The sequence below is a fragment of the Heliangelus exortis genome, chromosome 3 (assembly GCF_036169615.1).
Source record: "Heliangelus exortis chromosome 3, bHelExo1.hap1, whole genome shotgun sequence".
Classification (NCBI taxonomy): Eukaryota; Metazoa; Chordata; class Aves; order Apodiformes; family Trochilidae; genus Heliangelus; species Heliangelus exortis.
In genome coordinates, this window is record NC_092424.1 from 10,161,175 (window position 1) to 10,181,792 (window position 20,618).

The following is a 20,618-nucleotide window of genomic DNA, read 5'->3' on the forward strand; positions in this document are numbered from 1 at the left end:
CTTGTGCCTTGGGAGCTTGGGTTCTTGGATTCACGTGGCTGTTTTAAGTTTTGGTTCCAGCAGTTATTTTTAAATGAATGATGATAAATTACTAAATTGATGACCCTGCCCTCTCCCAGTAAACTCTTTTAAGAGCTCATATCCAGTTAAGATACAGCCATCTTTTCCTGTACTATCTATATTAAAAAAGGCAAGACTGATGTTTTCAGAATCTTTAAATTATATTACACTAACCTGCATCTCATTTCTTCAAACTGTGTGAACATAAATCAAGAGAACTGAATGTCAGGTGACAAAACTGACATGCCAGGGATTTAGGGTGTACTGCATGGTTAGGTTATGGTTTCAATTAATAAGAGATTTTTTAAAATTAGGTTTTTGCAAGCTATAATAACCCCTTGATCCCATGTGTCATAATGAAGCTAATTTGAAGTTGGCTTTCAGATTCCTGAAGAGGCAGAGTGCACACTGCAAATGCCCTCTTCAGAGATCCTGCAAACTATCAAGAACCACAGTAGGAGCTCACCTGTAAAAATTAAATCAGCTATACAAGCTTCTCTTTGGTATTTCTGTACATAGCCATTTTGTTACCTTTTTCACCACTTGGGAGAGTGCAGTTGGTGTCTCACACTACTCAGAGTATTCAAACTTCAGAGATTCAGTTATGCAGAATGTTTTTGTCATGGGCTGAAGTAGGATACATGATAGCAAGGAGTTCAAATAGCTTTGTGTTTACACAGATGTTGAGTAATACCTGAAAATAAACACGTGTCCAATTTTTGCAGTTCTCATTGTATTCCATTTCAGAAGTTCCATGCAAAAAAAGAAATATTTCTCACAAATATAAAATGCCTTTGCTTCATCTTGACCAACAAAACTAGTTTGAATTTCACTTTCTGGCTGTCCCGTAATAGTCGAAGTTCACAAATTTCCATTGCTGCAAATACACCACAACTTGAAAATATGGATGTTTAAAACTGTCTTAGGTTCAGAGATATTTGCTTTAGGAAAATTATAAAATATGTGCCAAATCTGTCATGCCTACAACTCCATAGTTTATTTTCTTTTTAAATTTCTTTTGCTCAGGATAGAATTTCCTAATGAAAGAACTTCAGAGCAGTAATACTGATTTTTTTTTTTTCTCAGCTCACCCTCTACCATCTTGATTTTTAAATTTTTTCAGATGCTCTTTTTCTTACCAGTGGAAACTGTAAATGAATAATTCCAGTAAGGAATGTAAAAGCATAGGGTTGTTAAACTGGTATCTTTTTTTTATATTACAGCCTATGGCTTGTCCTTGATATTTTTGGTGGAGGTTTGTTTTAGTGTGATTTTTGCTCCTTTTGATAATGTATAAATTACATAACTTACTGTAATTACATAAATTACTGTTTACCATTGCTGAACATTGCAAAAGTTGGTCACACCTCCTATAAACTGTAGCTAATCCTTAAGTCAGGAGGCATTCCCTCCTGTGACCTTAATATGTAGTATAAAATACCACAATCTGGAATTTTTCTTTTTTTTTAATTCAGAGCTACAACATGCAAAGACCAAACTGTTTACAGGCTGAAACTAATTCTTATTTAATGCTATCTCATTTGACTCCATGGAACCCTGGGTCAGGAACAGCTGAATCAATAATCAGCCTAGCAAGAGTCATCATTGGATTTTCATTCACTTTAGTGCTCTCTAATGCAATTAAATAGCAAATGTGAAGGTGAGAAAGGAGTATTTAGAATGGAGTTTGGTTTGTTGCCATTTTGTCTATCACAGGTTTAAATATTCCAGTACAAACACTTGCAGAATTTTGCTGAGATTGTCAATAGTGGTTTTGTCAAGGTTTTCTTCTGTGTCCTCCATGGTATGCCATACTGCAGGAAAAGGGGATGGAATCAGATGTAGGACTGGAACCCCTATAAAGAGAAAAGTGAAATTTGGAGAAGAAATAATGAACAAGTTCTGTTAAGCCAGCTGATAAGTCACCATATAGCAACTGAGTCAGGTAGCTATACAATAAGCTTACTTCATAGAGGTGTGTGTGTTATTGCAGCTTCTGTTTATATATTTATTTTTTTAAGCCTCTTCACTGCAGTCCATCCATTTGATTGTGTTTCCTAAAGCTGGCACCTTCCTTTCTTTTGTGTACTTTTCCCCTCTTTGTTTTCTTTAAGGCACCTGTAGCTAGTGGTTTTACTGTGATACTTGGCTGGTGGTTTTTTCTGTTGTTACTCATGCTTTGCATTGTAATTTGATGCTGTTTTTTTAGGAACTATAGAAGAACCATGTTCTTAGGACAGTATTAGACTGAGCACTTTCTGAAGCATTTTTTTGTCCTCTCCATGAATGGTAAAATGGGGTGTTTGCATTTTTACTCTGCAGTATAGAACCATTGTTATCCTCAAATAAAAGAACTTTTACTTGATAGAATCTATCACTGCATATAAATACATCTATACATACTGCAACTTTCAGGCCAAGGAGGATTTAAATCAGTCTTCTGCTTCCTGATCACTTTTGGGGGAATACTGTTTCTCTTCAACTTCTTTCCTGTTATACTGCATTTCCTCTCATTTTGAAGCTGCATACCACTAAGCAATCTGTTTTTTTCACTGAGTGTTAATCATGTTATTAGAAAAGATTTTGAGATGTAGTCATTGTTTTCCCCTATTGGCTTCTCCCATGGTAGGACTTTGGATATTGCTGGACACACAGATGATGGCTGTGTTGGTTTTGTTGGCCCTGGGCCCTGCCTTCGTGTGAAAAATGAAAGATTCATGGTGTTGCTGAGCCATTGAGCCAGAGACAGTAAGCAGAGCTCAGTGGAGATCTTGTGCCTGCTTCCAGCTGTGTGCAGAGTTTACATTACTCAGTAGATAACAGTGCATGAGCAATGGTAAAATTAGGGGCTGGGTATGAAGATACCTCTCTCCTTTCCTAGTTAGACATCCTTCTAATTGAACTAGTGTTATGTTCCTTTTCAGTTAATTCTTTTCTAGCAATATGACTCTGTACAGGCCTCCCTGTACAGTGGAAAGTTTACATCACAAGAGGTTACTCTATTTACTACCTCTCTTTTGCCCAGGTAGTTTTGAAAATGCTCTGCTGAATGTTTGAACTGAGAAGAACATCAAATCCACATCTTGAACTTGGACAAGTGCTTCAGTCACTCACCTGCAGCCTGCCAAGGTGGCAGCATAAGTACAACTGCTTCCCCTTTCTTTGATTTCATCCCAAAGGAAAAGAATTAACAAAAAGTCAGAGGCTATGGTGTAGGTGTCTGCCAAGAGAAATGCTTTGGTAGGGGAATCCCAGTTTCAGGTATGGGAGGGATTCCTAATCCTAATTCCAGGAGGGATTTCAGGCACATTGTGTCCTTTGCTATATCTAATGGCTGCTCTGTGCACTTTTCCCACTCCTCAGGCTGACAGCTGTGCAGTCTCCATTCTCTTTAGGGAACTGAGAATATTGTATTTGAGTATGTGAGGTTTTGGAGAAGTTGGTGCCTTCAAATTTAAACTGGTAATAGTGGGCATTACTGTAACTCTGACAACCAATCTTTAGAGATTGTTGTGGTCTTTGAAAATGGGACCCTTGAATGTGTCTCTGCTCCTAGAAAGAGCAAACTAGCTGGCTAGCATGGTATGCAGTGATATCCCAAAGGATTAGAGTTCCTTATCTTTGTAGGACACTACTGCTGACAGAAATGTCCATTACTCTGTACCCTTGGAGGTGTGCTGGTGCAAAATGATGATGGGTGTGTTTTTCAAAGCTGCCTGCATAAAGCTGGATTTAGAAGCCTCAAGTTGGGGCAAATAAGCTTGAAGAACAGGATCATGTGCATTAGCTCATTCACTAGGTTATGCATTTTTTATAAAACTTATACTTGAAAAATTAAGAGCTTCCAGTACCTCTTAATAAAAATGGAATATGGTCGTCTTCAACTAAGCCTCGATGTAAAGTAGACTGGAAATACTGCCTTTCAGCAGGGTGATTCTCCAGCAGATTCATGTTGTGTAGCTCTTGCTCTGTAAGTCACAATGAAAGTGATTATTACAACTTTTGGACACTAGAAGGCCTGTTAGCACATTGGAATTATTTTTCCTTTCGCATGAACGCTTTTTCTGTCAAAGAAGAAAAAAGGGGTGCTGCATGGTTTTTGCATTTGTTTAGTACTTAGAAGACCTCAAGGTTGGTGCTGTTACTGTAATTTTAGGGAAGTGAGTACTAAAACACAGAAGTGGAGCAGTTCCCAGGAATCACAGAGTGGAAAACGGAAACAGAATCTGTTTCCTGGCTTCCAAGTGTCTGGGAAACTTCCTCAGTTTCTTACTAATGCTCAATCTTTCTAAAATTTTTAAGATGCAGCAACATTTTCATTATTAAATATACTATAAAAAAGTAATTTAAAAAATCTTATTTACAGAGCTTAGTACAATCAGAAACTACACACTAAATTTTCAGATACTTCAGAAGCTCATACCCTTCTCCTTACCAATTGCTTGAAGCCTCTGAAACCACCGAACAGTTTTTGGAAAATAATTGGGAAAGATGGGGTTTGGTGCACCAATTAAATCCAGTAGTACAAGCAGGTCCTACAGAAGAAAGAGAATTTGGTAGGAGATTTAATAATACAGAACTTATTTAATACAGAATTCTTTACTACAATTCCAACAGCAGATGCACCAGCAGTAAAACCTCTTGGCTCCTCTATAGGTCATGAATAAATCACTTGATAGCTCTGATTGAAGATCTGGATGTTCTACCATGGTGCCTGAGAAGAACCCAATTAGCAGAACCCAATTCCATTCTGATGCATTTTGCTGCCTTTCCAAGGAGGAAAAAGGCTGTTTCTCTGCTCCTCGAGCTGAAGCAGACTGCACTGCTGTTTGCAGTTTGTGTGTTATGTCTCTTTAAAACAGAAACTGTGGTAGGTGGGGAGAAAGAGGAAACTGCTTCTTCCCCAGAGAACAACAAAGTCTGTCAAGGGAAAGACATTTTATGAGTCATAAGCTACAGTGACAGAGTGTCACTGCAGTGGATAGGGAAACTAGGAGGCCATGGGGAGATGGAAGCAGATAACCAGAATATTAGTAGGAATCAACGGGAAACAGCTTGCTGTAGCTTAGCTCTGAGCTAGGAGAGATTTGTTTGTAGACTGATCCTGTGTTTGTGCTCTTTCCTAGTACCTTAGAATTATCTCTCATTAAGAATCCTAGTTTATTTTCTAATAAATTAGTTTGATTTTGCCATGAATCCTCAGACTTGCACAGAGAAGTTCTAAGCAGATCCATTTGAAAAAACTTTTTTGCTAACTCTCTATTTTATCACATCTCAAAATTTCCACAAGCTGGCTGCTTCCTTTAACTTAGGTGCAGTTTGTGGTTTCCTGATAATTTGGCCAATTACTTACTAATTAAATAATTAAAAACCCAAACTCATTAGACGAATGAAAACCACTTACTATGCCCTGCAGCTGATTTGTGGTTGTTGAACCAGGAGGATGTGGAGTAGATACCATTTTTTTTGCTAAGTGTTGAGAGCCGTAGAGGGAATCAGAAGGGGACCACTGGACAAAGGCTTCTTCACCATCAAAAAAAATGAGTTTAAGTGAAAGGTCTGATCCTGAGGCTGAGCTGGTCTGTTGGAGGAAATGAAAAGTAACATAACTGATTCTGGACATTAAATTAAATAAAGGACAAATACTGTAGTCATACAAGCTACATCAGTAGGCAGTATATTTTCAAGTTACCCTACACAAAGCTTATGGCTGTTAAACAGGGGTTATGGTGTAATAGTGGCAGTGATCAGTCATTTATCTGACACAGTGACAGGTTCTCCAGTCTAGTATCAGTTTGGTTCTGGTTAAAAGCCTCATTTCTGACTTTAGGGGACATGAGCTGAGTATGTTGAGACAGCTCTGCAAAACAGAGTAGCAGAAACATCATGTCAAATATATCAGCAACAGGACCTGATGTGAGTACTAATATAACTCCTTGATAGTGCCACAAAGGAGTAATATCTCTGCTACAGTTGTGTATGAGTAGGGGTGAATTACATATTTTAAAACTGATTGTTCTTTGAGGGACAAAGAACAGTCCAGTCATGAGAAGAATGACCATTTCTTTTCCTTCAGGGGAACGTGCAACCATCTGGGTGGCTTTACCCTAAAACCAAAGCACAGAAAGTAGAGTAGATACACCTTTCCCTTTCAACAGCCAAAAATATCACAGTGGTTAAAACTGACTATGCATATGATTAATGTATTTAAGGTCACAAAGGAGACATTTGAAAAGCCTTCCCAGTGCAGAGGGGGACATTTTTCAATCTCTGTTTACTAACTGAAGCCTTGTTTGTACTGGCAGTGTTTCCTAATAATCTACATCATGGCTAAACCCAGTTTGGTTCTCTGTATGAGCAGTTTTGGGAACTGTAGTCTTCACAGTTGCCATAAATATTCTAAGCTGCTCAATGGATTAGTGTTAATTCAAGTTAAATTTCATGATGTGGTTAAAAAGGTGGGGTCACTGGCAACAGTCCCGTCCTGTATGGGCTACAACTCCTGACAAGCTGGAGCTGATCCAATATAAACAGTAGTGGAAAACTTCTACTCACGTAGGCAAGATGATATTGATTATGCTCACAGTGCTACAGGGATTTCTTTAATCACAATGCTATGACCTTTGCACAGCAGTGATCTCTTTTGATAGCAGTCATTTTACATTTCATTCTGTAGGAAACTATATTAATGCCATTTGAATTTTAAAAAGTAGTGTTTGTAATTATTATCACCATTTAACACGTCCCCAGCTCTGAGTAATATTGTGATATGTCTTCTATACAGCTGGAGAAACATCAAGATAAAAATCACAGCTGAAAACATAACAAAGTCTATTATGCTACTATGAGCAAATCAAAAGGGTCACAGCTAATGTATTAAGCAGGTGGATCCCAAAGTATATTTTGTTAACAGATTGTACAAATGGTAGCCTGTGCAAAGCAATTAAATTGTCTTTTTGTCAAATTCTGACATCTTACATGATACAGCAGTTTCATTAAAAAAAAATGTTACAGAAGTATTAGTTGTGAAAAATTCCAGTCTAGGTCACTGTGCAGTCTGTTCCATAAATAATCATCAGGCAAATTTATTTTAAACAAAACTTCCAAATGAAAGCACATGTATTACAGGAGTGCCTGGTTTTGTGACTAAAACATTGGCTTATTCGTATTCTTCTAATTTGTAAATATTATGTCAGAAGGCACAAAATCAGTTTCTGGAAACAACTGCCATAGAGTCATCTGAGAGACCTTTTCCTGTGAAAGTTTTTAGCATACAAGGAGCATTCTTCTGTAAATACTGAACCAGTAGATGGCACTCATGAATACATAATCCTAGGAGTTGGAAATCCTAGAAGCTTTTAGAGACTGTAGGACCAACAGTTTTTGTGCCAAGCCATGGCAGCACTTTGAAGGGGATTATCCCTTGTGTAGGTAAGACAGAGTGATAATATTGTTATTACTTACTGTCTTCCTATACTCAGCCATCACCTGCTTCATAAATATACTATTAAAATTGATAAAGGAAAACAAAAAAGAAGAGGTTGAAATTGTCACAGGATGGATGGACGTAAGGGTATTTCTCCTGCCCAGCAATTAGTTAAATTCATTAAAGCCCATCGTCCAAAACAGAATACAAGTAAGAGATTTTTAAAATGAACAGCAAAAATTCAGAAAGTGACAAAACTTTGTCAATGACCCTAGAGGTTTCTGTGCCTTTTAGATAGAAAGTAGGATTTCATCTCACAGAATCAATGAAACATGTATTATTCATGTATAAATTATTATTTTTACATGGTATATATGTATTAGATAATTTTTAGACAGCCACCCTTTGCATAAGAAGTTTTAATGTGGTAATGTACTCTAAAGTAGAGATTTACTACAGGCAAAGCAGAGCAATCAGAAAATGAGGCACACGGGCTGTGAGAGGGAACATGGAAGTGCCCTAAGGCCTCTTACATTTGCAAAAAATGAATGATAATGAAATGAGCAACAAACCTTGATTAACTGAAGCTTGTTATCCAGTGCACGTGCCAGCTCCAACAGCATAGCACAAGGCACAGCTGAATCAGTTGCTCCTATGAACACTCTTTCCTGCCATTGTAGCCCAAAGAATTTTGAATCATAGTGGCAAGCAAGTACGAGATGGCGTTTTGCAGAGGGGTTGAGAGTGCTGATAATATTTGAAAATGTTTGATACCCATATGGTGTGTCTGCCTGAAATGTATCTTCTTCAATGTCCCACCCAGCCTGTAATCTCTGAAGACGTTGCTTGATATGCTGCAATTAAAAAAAATAAATCAGATTAATACTGCTTCAGAAAGATGTTTCAAATTATAATTAGCTACTTAAGCAGCACTTAAGCTCATTTCTGTAAGTTCATGGTATTTTTAGAAGACAGCTTTTATAACAGAAAATATAACCTCACTATATAAAATAACATCTTTGCTGCCTTAGCTTCTCGCTGCTTCCTTTGCTTTTCATTTCTCCCTTTTGTCTCTTGTCTTTGGAGCCTGAAGGTGCTCTGACTGCCCATTAATATGACACAGTAAGATCTTGATTTCTAAAGTTTCCAGGACACTGTTTTTTCAGGTATACCCAGGACAGATTTAATGTTTATCTTTCCAAATCTAAACTCAGGTTTGCCCTTAAATTAAATGTTAGAACTGGCTACAGAGAACTTAGTGTGGCTATTTTGACAGTTACCACACACTGACACAGCAGTATAAAACAAATACTGGTGTTTTGTTTTGTTTTGTTTTTCTGGTGTGGGGTGTTTTGGGTTTGTTTTCTTTTCTTAGTTTCTTTAGTTTCTATGAAAAATATGCCTTTCCAGTGACCTAAGTTGTTTACAAAGTTGTAAGACTTAGATTCCTGTAAATTAAAGAAAAAATTAAACATTTCAGAACAGTTTTTTTTTTTTTAAATTAAATCCTGGTAGTGTAGCTCATGTAAAGATTAAAATGAAGACAGCAAGTCTATAGAAGAGATAATTAATTTTAGGTATCTTTCTACCTAAAAAGAATACTTCTCCCAAGCCCAGTTACACTTAGCACAGAGTTCTTCATTAGAAGGCTGTATCTGTTGAGCAACTTTTTACAGGTCCCTGGAGTGCCTCTTCAAGGCAGATTTCACCCACTTTAAATAAACATTAGGGCAAGCCTCATAGGAGGAAAAAGAAAACAGACTTTAAAGACTTGTCCTGCTTTTAGTGAAGTCAGTGGGAATACTGCCACTGAATTTTAGTGCTAGAACAAACTTCCTTTTTTTTTTGTGGTCACCCTCTCAAGCTTTTACTGGTGTTGAATGGTCTACCCACCATCTCCAGGGTGAGCAGAAGATTTCTGTAATGGACTAAAAGGAGTATGTAAGCCTGGATGGAGACCCCAATGTGCATGAGCTGTGACTGTGAGTAGCCTTCTCCCTTAAAGCAGTCTGATGTGTTATAACAAAGTCTGATGTCTTTAACAAAGAAATGTCACCCATTTTGGACTCAACTGTGCTTCCACAAAGGAGGACTCTTCTTTTTTATCTTTGGTGGGGGTCTACTTTAGTACATACTGTTACCTTGTAACAGGATGATCCTATTATGAACAGGATTTGTGGTTTTCTAGCCTAGGCTCAGCTGGAGTTTTTTTGTTTTTCTTACATTTTCGCCTTTTATTTGGCTGCCTTCCAGGGTATCACTAAGGAAACCACAAAACTAAATCTATAGAGACGTCCACATGCATGCACACAAAGCATAAAAATGCTGCCTTTTTCCAGTCTACCAATTACAGAGTGGCAAATACACTTCTTGGAATTAGGGCTATCTCAAAGCTGTTGAGTCACTGCCTGAAGGGCAGATGAAGGCTAGTGAGATGTTGTGAATGTCTGCTATTAAACTCAGCTGTACCACTCTTTTAGTCTCCTGCTTGGCTCATGTAATCCAGAGCCAGCCCTGAAAATGCCCAAGCCATGAGTGTAGAGCAGAGGTGCCAACAGGGCAGCAACCCAGTTGTGTGGTAACCCCTTGTGTCTCAAACACAACAATGCTGGAGCTCCTGCTGGCTTGGGGCCAGGTGCAGTCAGGATATGTTAGGGCAGCATTAACACACTGCTGTACTTGGGCCAGCATAGCTGGGGTGGTAGCTGGACCAATGCTGCACTTCATCATGTTGACTGTTTCATCTGCCTGATCTTTTGGACCACTCTGATCCCTTTTTGTGTTGACATGCCCATCTGCAGCAACACTACAGGGGGTGTAACAGCACAGGACTTCTCCAGAAAAACAGCAGAGAGGGTTGTAATTTATTTCATCTCCATGTGTGGTCCCAGGGGGTTTGTACCAGTGACAAAAAACCTGTTCATGTGAGTGAATGGACAATGGTTGTATAGTACTTTGGGTACCAAATCTGAGGCAAGCTTTTTAATTTAAAACAGAACTTTAAAAACAGAGGGGTTTTTTTCATCATGCTGTTCAGTCTGGGCAAATGTCAGCCTAAGTGCAAGCTGTGTCATGCAGGCTCTATGCAGTCTAGACTCAAACAATGATAAAGTTCATTCTACTAAATGAAAGGAATGTGTCTGTCCCTTTAGTGGCCACTAAAGGTGCTTCCAGGATATAAGTAATAAAAGTTCTCAGAGGTTTTCAGGAAACATTGACCTACCTGTCGTACGATATAATTCCCTGGTGACCCCGGGTATCTTTCTATCAGCATAGGACGCAGATCGTTCTCCCACATTTCAGAAATGTCTGTGTTGGCTGCAACTTCTTGAATAGCATCAGAATTCAAAATTCTTGGTTGGTGAGAATACTGTAGAAGGGAGAAAAATGGAAGATTGGTATAACTATTGCTAGACTTTAGCCTTGGTTTTCTTCAGATTCCAGTTAACATGATATATTATGCTACTTCGATTTACTGGTAACAAAAAAAAATTTACAACAAAGTTTTTCCTTCAAAAAGAATTTAAAAAATAAAATTAAAATATACTAGTTATTAAAAGCATGGTAGAAATTTCTACCTACCAGTTAGCTGTAAAAATTCAACCAATGATTTGGTTCTCTTTTCTAATGTCTTAATTCTACATACGTACAGTCATGTCTACAATCATGCCACCTTCATATGAGATTTCCATTAAAACAAGCATCAGAAGCTTTGTTTTAAGTAGAAATAATGTTTAATATTTTGCTTTCTGCTGCATCTGCATTATGAAGGGTAGTATTGCAAAGAAAAGCATTGCTAGCTCAGTCCCAGGCAGTGAAGCTGTGTCATTGTGGCCTCTGCCCACAGCAGTGGTATTGATGTGGCACATGGTTTAACTTCAGAACTGGCAACTTGTCTCCTGCCTCCCAGGTGGCTTCTTTTCTGTTGCCTAAGCACAGACCTTTATTTCAGATGACCTCTAATATTTAAGACACACTAATGGGGCTGGCAAATGCATTTCTTTGTTGTGCAAGAGCCTTGTGATGGAAAGGTAGCTGATGCTAGGTGTGATACAAAAGGACATCTCAAATGCCCCTTTAGGCACCTGCTTGGAACTTATCCCATATCTAGCAATTGCCTTCTTAGGAACTTGCTGAGCCAGTCCTGTTTGTATAGCTTCCTATTATAGGCACTACTATAGGATGCTCTTACCATATCCATTCCTAGTTTCTATTACAGAGGCTTCTCTCTTTCTTCCACTGAAAAATGTGATCTGTTTATTTATCACATATTTGCAATGTTTTTAGGGTTACTGCTAAACCTTCTGTACTAAGCTGCATAAAACTGCAAGACTTAAGTTCTACAAGTAGCCCCCACTTAAGTCACTTCTTTTGGTATATGTCAGCTCGGTGGCAATGGAAGTTAGCATCTAAAAACTCAAGTTTAGGACCTGATTCCTCAGTGAGAGGAGGGGAAGGTCTCTACACTGTAAAATTTTCAACTTCAGGCTCATGCATCCTTCCAGGGAGAAGGAGCGAAAGGGACAAGAATTTGATGAGGAAGAGGAAGCGGTTATTGGTTAGTGTCAGGATGGGCAGAGTTTGGATGCTATGGTTCTGTGGTTAGGTGACTGCTTACATCACTGGCAAGTAGACTGACTGGCTGGAATGGAATGAGATAAAGAGGTGTGCTGGATTAGTGGAGTTCAGCCAGTTCTTGCTGAACTTTTAAGTTACGCTCTTCTACAAACACCTAGGGATGGGCCCTAGAAGTATACTTCCTGTTTGGAAACTCCTGAACCCTTTCATTCAATGTTGTTTTCTGTTGTATGCTGTCCCATGTTCCATAATTGGTAGTGTTTCGTAATTGACCACTACAGAGTTGTTACACAGAAACATCGGGGGGGTTACTGCTCATCAGCGTTTCACTAAGCATTATATTGAGGGGTTTGTCACTAGTTTGCAAAACATTTTGAAATACAAACAATATAGTACGACTCTATGACATATTAGGGTACTATATCCCTTCAAAATAGTCTTGCAGTAGCTGTCAGCAGCATCCCAACCTGTTCTTCCTAGCTAAACATGCATCACTGCTGGAAGAACTGCTGGAATTTTCTCAAAATCAAGTCACTGTCCTCTGATTTATCATCATCATGTCGAAAACTGGGGGTATAACAGAATGTTACAGGGAATATAATTTTGAATTTTGATCCCTCTTGTCTTGTATGGGCTTCTCTTTCAATTCACTGACTGCCCCTGATGAAGCTTCTGGCCCAGCAGCCCGTTCCCAGGCAGTGGTGTGGAAGGCACCGCCGGCACCACAGACGCGTGGAGCTTCTCTGCAGCCCCTGGCTGGGTCAGGGGGAAGCCATGTTACCCACCCTCACCTGCGCTCCCCGCACAAGGCACCATCCCCGCGGCTCCCTGGATGGGGGTGGGCGGCGACCCCCAACCAGCACCCTCCCTGTGCCCAGGGCAGGATGACCCGGAGCTGTGAGGGGCTTCCCGGCGGGTGGGTGCGTGGGGGGTAGGTACCACCGCCCGGCTGCTGATGCCTGCAGCTTGGGAAGGCGCTACCAACCCCCCCTCCCGCGCAATGAATTGCGGAGGAAAAAAGGGCCTGAGAAACGCCAAGACCACCCACCTTCTCCAGGGTCCACTCTGCTCCGGCTCCCCTGCCTCGCACCAGGTGGAAGCAGGCGAGGGCGGAGAGGCACAGGGCCCCGAGCAGGCGGGGGGCAGCTCCCTGGCCCCCTCCCATCCCTCTTCTCTCTCCTCACGGCCGGGCGAGCCCCTTGCCTCCGCTTTCCCAGGTCTGGGGTCGGTGCCGGCTGGAAGCAGGTAGGGCGGGAAGGGACCGTAGCAGCCGCAGCCTTGCCCTCCTCTCCCCGCTCTTGTCCCCGCCGAAATGAGCCCTGTCCCTGGCAGGCAGCACGTCAGCCGTGCCCCGGTACCGCCGCACCCCCGCCCGCCTCTCCTCCTCCTCCTCCCCCTCCCCCGGGGCCGCGGCTTCGCAGGCGGAGGCTCCCCGGGGCTCCTGATTCCCGCCGCGGAAAAAGCTGCAGTCTGCGGTTTCCCCTGAAAACCCGCCTGTGTTCAACTACCAATCGAGCAAAATTTGTGGGGAGGCAGTATTTCGCAGCAGACCAATTAAAATGATTAAATGGCATCTATAAGCTTCCGAGCACATGAGCCGTTCTTTAGGTCACTTGACATCAACATCCTTGCCCTGTGGTTTTGTAGAAAACATCCGACTAATCTGCTTTGCAGACATGCTATTGAAAGCCTTTGACTTTTACATCATACTTAAGGCTCAGACTTAATACTAGAATAAATTAAATAAAGAAATAAAGGAGAGAGGGAGGGAGCAGGAGTAATCATCTTGCTGCTCCTCACCCTCTTATTGGAAAGCAGCATCCTGGAAACTACAACTCTGCAAGTATTCAAAGTGTGTGTGAGGGCAGTACTAGAGAAATGGAGTAATATGTTGATTTGCAGACTGTTGACCCAGATTCCACAGATTTCCTAGAAAAGCTGCCCAGCAGACAGCTGGGATCTCTGGTGGTGATAACATTCCCGCAGATTCAGCATCTTCAGTCTGACACTTAGAATGTGTCTGTATCCAATTTTTCATCCACAGGGAAATAAATAGTTAATTGAAATCTATGCCATTTTCCCCCCTAACAAAAGTTCAAATGTTGCTTTGTTAGGAAGTTATTCCAAATGCAAAGTCAAGTCACATGGTGAGTTGGGAGAAATGGTCAATCATTTGATTAACAAAAACAAAACAAAACAAAACAAACAAACAAAAATCAGCATGGTTCACAGATTCTTAGGCAAAAGCCCTGGCATGTCAGCTGAGATTAAGTCACAGGAAACTATGCACCAAGATGCCAGTGATCCCACCAGGACTATACAACAGAACAAAAATATGTTGCCCCTCCAAGCCCCTCCATCGGATTTCCTGTGGATGACTGTATAAATCAGACACGGGACAAAATTTCTGGCTGATATGCCAGGGTTCTCATACAATTTAGCAGAAAAAAAACCCCAACAACAAACAGCACTAAACCAAACCAGACAAACCCAAACCCCCCACAATAGCTGCAGGAGAAACTTGCCAGGAATATCAGCTTGATTCAGGACTAGCTATGACTGTTTTTCCCTAAGAGATTGTGGTCCCACCAAGGACTACAATTATTCCACCAAGGAATACAATTATTATGTATTATTATACATAGACTATGAATCTGGCAACTTTAGTCATCTTAAGACAGTGTTGATCCCACCTATGTGGGAAACATAATAGATAAAAACGTAAGTGCCAGACTAGGTGCTTAGAGAGGTTGAATGGGTTTTTTTAAAGGTCTTACTTTCAAAATTTTGAGGGAAGCTCTTTCTCCCATCCCCCATCCCAGAAACTTCCTTGACTAATAATATGAATTAGATTGATAAGAGAATCTATGGAAATGTGGCAGAAATCAGAGCAGCGTACAGCTGCAAAGAGAATTACATAGCTATTTTTAAAAAATAATACACAATGTTGAGAAAATAATCAATCAAGGTGATAAACATTTTGTTTTCCCAGGGATTTACAGAAAAGCATGTTGTCCAGTCCTCATCCATACTTCCAAATTGAAAAGATGTCAATGTATTGCTCAGTGGTCAGCTGTTCTATTTTATACGTTTTGAATGGTAGGTTTATTACCCTGAAAAATCACATATAGGTAACGAGCTGTCATCTAGAGGAAAAAAAAAGGCAGATTATTTGAAGATCATACATTATTTGTGGAAATATAACCTGTGCACTGCTCCTTTGCTGTAACCCCATTGATGTGACAGTGCCATCTACTGAAGTTCAGAAGAACAGACGTTAGAGGCAGCACTTTTTGTTAAGTGGAAAAGCTGTCACTGCAGACAGTTACAGCCTAAACCACCCCTCGGAAGCTGAGGCTGCAGCTCTGTCATCACCTCGGTTATAAACTCTGGAGAAAGGCACTGTCAGGTGGGATGGATTTGGTGTACGCCTGTTCTCTCAAGAAAGGGGCTTCTGCACCTTCCACTGGTTCAGATACAATTTTGATGCCCAGCTCTTCCAACTGGCAGGCCCAGGAAAGGGAGAGGAGAGTCAGTGTGGTTTGTTATGTTTTGAATCCACCTAATATATGGCAATTTTGTGTCTGAGCTGTGACGGATGAGCCAGCAGTTGTAAGCCAGCAGTTAGGACATGGAGTCTGAGATTTCCAGTGTAAGGCTGATGCATCTTCATAAATTTGTCACCTCTTAGAGCCCAGAGGGAAAGGGTAGTGGGGCTGATGGTCAGAAAGCAGCAGAAGGTCCTGCAGGTGCTGGCTGCTCATGTGCATTCTGTGGGCTTGAGCTCCTGTTCATCCCAGGCCACACTTACCCACCAGTGATCTCAGTGGAGTTTGGAACTGAGCCTTTATCAGGCTGTGGAAGCACCATGCTTGGTGATCCAGGTTTAAAAGACTCTGTTTCTATGGGATGATGTATGCACAGACAAAGTTTTAATACGTGAGATGGGGTCAACTCTCAACACTTATTTTGAGAAATAACAGTGTGATTTCAGAGTCAGTACAGTAGGATTATGAGATGTGAATGAGGCTGCCTGCCCAGCAGGCACATGGATCTGTGAGAGCATTCTTTAAAATAATGAAAGGTAAGTGAATTTCAAAATGTCAGTTACATAAAATTAATCATAATATTACATAAAGTAATCAATACAGATTGTTCTCAGTGGATTTATAGTAAGGTAAATTTTCATTCCATATTTTTTAAGCCTGTATTAAGCTTTTCACTGTTTTGTTGGAGGTAGATTTTAGGACAAAGTTCAGCTAAGGGCTCAAACCAAGACGATGAGGTATTTCAGAGACACATCCACTTTTCAGGATTTTATCCAAACCAAACCTGAACTCCTAACTCTTTTTCACTTCTCTTAGAGGGTGAGAAGAAGGGAGACCATGAACTGACAAAAAAGAAAAACATTTTGCCATTTTGTACATGGAGATACCAGTTCCTCTTCTGCAAGCATTTCTTGCAGATCTTGCACATCCTGAATAAAAGCAATTGCTATGCAAGTGTCAAAAGCAGTGAAAAACAATCATGGCAGAACATCCTTATGGAATTACTCAGACAATTGCACCAGTCAAGTCTCCCAGGACATTGCCTTCTTTGTAACCCAGTTGGATGATATGAAAATATTCCAACCATCAGACTGGTGAATAGAAATGATTATGTTTTCATTTTCAGATATAAAACATCCAAATACTATCAGCATTAACTTTGAACTGCAAAAAATGAGGTTTTTTTAGAGTTATAAACCTGTTGTTCCAAATGCAGTTTGTCTGTATACACCTAGTGGTCCATACAGAATGAAAAAGAGGTGTTTTTTTTTTCTTTTGTTATTGTTGTGGTTTGTTTGTTTGTTAGTTTTTTAATTAAAACAAGTTACCGCTATTTCCTAGTATCCTGTCACTCAAAGAGAGAGCAATTTGTAAAAGTGCAACCAGCTTCAGTAAGGAACGATGAAGAACTTTGATGAAATCCACAGGAAATTCCTAATTAGGGTAGTCACAAAAATAATAAACCAGAATTCTTGCCCTGTCAGTTAGTGCAGAGAGAGCTAATGCTGTCACGGTGCTGCACTATATAATCACATAGACTCAGTTGTGCATATGCACACGTGTGTGCTGCTCTATAGATAGATGCTGAAATGCAGAGTTGTTTTCAGATGTTTTTTGCTCAGAGGTCTTTGCAAACAGAACAGTTTTTGGATGCTTCAGAGCATTTAGTAGAAAGTACTGTCACACAAATACTTACAAGCAGTTTGCTTTGTTTTGGCTGATGCCTTCCTGTGTTCTGTAATAAATTTATTTTAACTAATCCATCTTCTGTTCCAATTTCTGGGAAAAAAGCTATTATGGCTTAGGGCAGTAAATTAAATGGCACCAACCCTATTGGATGGTATAAAGCTGAGCTTCTTTGCAAATCGTTGCCCAGTGGCTCTGGTAATACCTAATATCCATCTGTTATCATCCATAAACAGCTATTTTTAGGGCTGTTACTCAGAAAGTGACAAGCTCGCTGCACTTTACATATTCTAGACTATGACTCCTTGCTGTGCTAAACATCAAAAATAATGTTTATGGAGGCAAGCTTTCTGTTTACAGTGGTGGTGTGTGGGAGTCCCACTTTAGAGGAAAAAGGAAACGAAGATTGCTCAGTTATCTGGTACAGAGCTTTGGCAAGAACATCCTCTATTCATGGAATAGCCTTCATTAAAAAAGTCCCAGGGTATTTTTTAGCATTCAAAACCAGTTAAGAGCAGAATCAACCATTAAGTGCTACAGTTTTAGTTTAAAGTAGTTCCAGATTTTGACAAGAAGCTAATTATTTATCAAATAGACTGCCTCCAGGCAGAACACAGACCTGGTTAACACTCTGTATCAGCTGCACTGTGTAAAGGTTTGATGCAAAATAGGGTGAAGTAAGCGGAAAGACTCCACTCAGCTTCAGTGGGTTTTAGGCCAGGCCTCAGGAGTGTAAGATGAAGGAAATGAGAAACGTACGTTAGAAACAGCACTATAAAAGACAAAGCACTAATCTGCTTCTCCATCTGTGTTTCGCTGAGCTGAGGATTACAAGCCTTTGAATGCTGACAGCTTGCCTTTTCCAAGTATTTTTTGTCTGGTATATCATTTAAACTGCAGTAACTTTTTATGGTAGTGGATATTATTTTAAGACTCTTAAAGAGAAATCGAATCCAAATTCAAGAAGGAAGATTATGGGTTATCTGTTAGCAGGGAGCTTTGAAGCTGGGGGGAGGTTACAAATGCAGTTTTGCTTTGTGACTGCTTTTGTAGAGAACTTTTGCTAAATTGTAGTGCTTGCTAAATATCTTGGGTGCAGAGATTCGCTGATGATGCCAAGAGTGGCATCATTAATACAGAGCAGGAAGAGAGGATTTGGGTGAATCAGAATATTGTGGGGGGGACAGGGGAGACGGGAGGGGCTGACACATAGCAGCAGAGGGACAAGCATGTCCAGAAGGGCCTGGAAAACTTCTGTGTAAGCTACAAGCTCATCGCTGCGGAGCACAGGCACCGGCAGACACTGTTTGCAAAAAGCGTTTTCGAGCTATCAGGTCAGAGCGGCCACCAAAAAGACCAAGGCGATCCTGTGACACACTAGGTCAAGTATTTCCTGTGCTGAGATGAAGGGCCCTGTCCCAGGCCCTGGGGAGGTCTCCGTGGGGCTGCTGAGCCACCCACGCCCCGGAAAGGTGAACTGAAAGTGGCGCAGATGGGAGAGGAGGGCTGCAGCCGGGCCGAGGAGCAGGAAGGCCCCAGGGCACTCCCTGAGGGACAGCGGGGAGGGCGGAGGAGCTGTCGAAACCGGAGGCCGGCGCTGGCACAACAGAGAACGGGTGCGAGCTGGCGCCGACCCAAATTTTGGCACGACCGGAGGCGCCGGGAGCAGTACAGGCGAGAGACAAGGGCGGCGGCGGGGAGGCGGCTACAAGATGGAGCGCAGGCAACCGCTGGAGGCGCCGCCCCGCTCCCCGCCGTCCCGTTAGCGGCTCAGGGCAGCAACCGCCACGGGCAAGAAAACTAACGGAAACTCTTTCGGGGTGGGCTGCGCATGCGCTGCCTCACCGGCCGAGCCCTGCTCCCGCGGGGTACGCCGGGGCTTGTAGTTCTCTGGGCTGCGGCTACCCGGGTCAGAGCGGGGATGCGGGACTACAGCTCCCGGCAGTCCCGCGGTGCAGCCCGTCCCGGGCGGCTCTGGTGTGTGCGGGGAGCCGCGGGACTGCGCGGTGGGTGAGATGCGCGCGAGGCAGCTCCGGCCCGGGGACGGGCGGCGTCTGGCGGGGCCGCAGGTGAGGGCGGCGGGGCGGGGTTCGCCGACTCCGTTGTGGCCGGGAGCCGGCGGGGGCGGGCGGGGAGACCGGGGGCCGGGCCCTCCGCGGCGGGGAAGGGCGGGGGCGGACTCGGAAAGTTCCTGCCGCGGCGGGAGCGGCGACGTCGCCCCTATCGACCCTGGTGAGGACCGTGCCCCGGGGGTTGTGGAGCGGCCTCCGCCGCCCCCCGCAGGGGGAAGCGCCGTCGCGGCGGCAGCTCCGCCCTGGCGCGGGGGTTCCCCCGGGGTGGGGATGCCGGGCCGAGGCCACATCATCTCCGGAGAGCGGCGCCGCGGGGAGCTGTGCCGGCAGGGGCGGGCCGCCCAGCGGGGATTTAAACCTGGGAGGGACGGGAGAGCGGCTGCTGCCAGCTCCAGCCCGGACGGGACTGCGTGACCCGCGGCAGGCAGGACGCGTCCCGCCGGCGGCTCCTTCGCCGGTCCCGCCTCAGCCCAGCCCGTGGCGGCGGGGAGGCCGCCCGCCTTCCGAACCCTCGCACCTGCGGGCAGCCCCGAGGTCCGGCTGCGGGGCGGCAGGGGCGGGCGGCAGTCAGACCCTCCCGGCGAGAACCCGGAAAGCGAGCGGCTACCCCGGGGGTGAGAGGGGCGGCGGGGTGGGGTGGGGGTCCGTGTCGTGGCTAGCAGGGGGAAGGGAGGGCGAATGAAGTGCCAGGTGTTGGGAGAAGCTGCCTGGAAGCTGCTTGATTTGGGAGCAGCCCCAAGAGGAAGGGGAGGGTCAGCCTTCTGCCTGCGAGCTGTGCTGCCTTCATTAGCCCTTCTGCCTCTCCGCTTCCTGAGGTGTAGGGTTTTTTATATTTTTATATATTTTTATGTGTTATATACATATAAGCATAGAATCCTAGGCTTAAATATAGATACCAGTATCATCCTACTTTATTTGGTGTTCAGAATCTGTTTATCCAGGCCACAAAGTGAGTAGTTCTGATTGGTTTTCCTTTCTTAGAAAGATCCATTCTTAACTACCAAGTAGCAAAAGTAAACTTCATTAAAGGCTTTTACGCAGATAACTTCGGTATGAAAAGGCTTTGTAAATGCAAATGCACCATGCTTTTGGTAAATATAATTAACATTCTAATTAAACAGCCTTAGGTGAGCTTTTTCAATGTGTTTTTACTGTCTAAATGAAACTTGCTTAGTAGACACGTGAATTCTTTCACAGTGTATGGCTTTTCCGTTTTTTATTATTTTGGTTAGGTATTCATTCAGTTTT

At 42.6% G+C, this 20,618-nt stretch overlaps 2 protein-coding genes across 4 annotated transcripts in view; one reads left to right on the forward strand and one right to left on the reverse strand.

Moving 5' to 3' along the window:
- Nucleotides 1-1,561: 1,561 nt before the first annotated feature.
- On the reverse strand, nt 1,562-13,453 carry QPCT (glutaminyl-peptide cyclotransferase). Its single transcript, XM_071739147.1, has 7 exons — nt 13,113-13,453; nt 10,710-10,856; nt 8,059-8,340; nt 5,465-5,641; nt 4,496-4,595; nt 3,912-4,028; nt 1,562-1,916 (listed from the first exon to the last, which is right to left on the reverse strand). The coding sequence occupies exons 1-7, from the start codon at nt 13,227-13,229 to the stop codon at nt 1,771-1,773; spliced, it is 1,086 nt and encodes a 361-aa protein (XP_071595248.1). The 5' UTR covers nt 13,230-13,453; the 3' UTR covers nt 1,562-1,770.
- Nucleotides 13,454-18,892: 5,439 nt separating this feature from the next.
- Nucleotides 18,893-20,618, forward strand: part of PRKD3 (protein kinase D3) — a 42,792-nt gene continuing 41,066 nt past the window's right edge. The window contains exon 1 of one of the 3 annotated variants that reach the window (XM_071739154.1): nt 18,893-18,914. The gene's annotated coding sequence lies outside the window, so the exon portion shown is untranslated. Of the gene's footprint in view, nt 18,915-18,954; nt 19,368-19,484; nt 19,985-20,618 lie in introns of those variants that run through there. The other 2 variants (XM_071739152.1, XM_071739153.1) reach the window with 2 other exon arrangements.

Coding starts and splice junctions, on each gene's coding strand:
- QPCT (XM_071739147.1), bottom strand. CDS start 13,229: ATGGGAGGGGGCCAGGGAGCTGCCCCCCGCCTGCTCGGGGCCCTGTGC. Junction 10,857..13,112: donor CAGAGTGGACCCTGGAGAAG/GTGGGTGGTCTT, acceptor TCCCTTCTACAG/TATTCTCACCAACCAAGAAT. Junction 4,596..5,464: donor CAAATCAGCTGCAGGGCATA/GTAAGTGGTTTT, acceptor TTTCTTCTGTAG/GACCTGCTTGTACTACTGGA.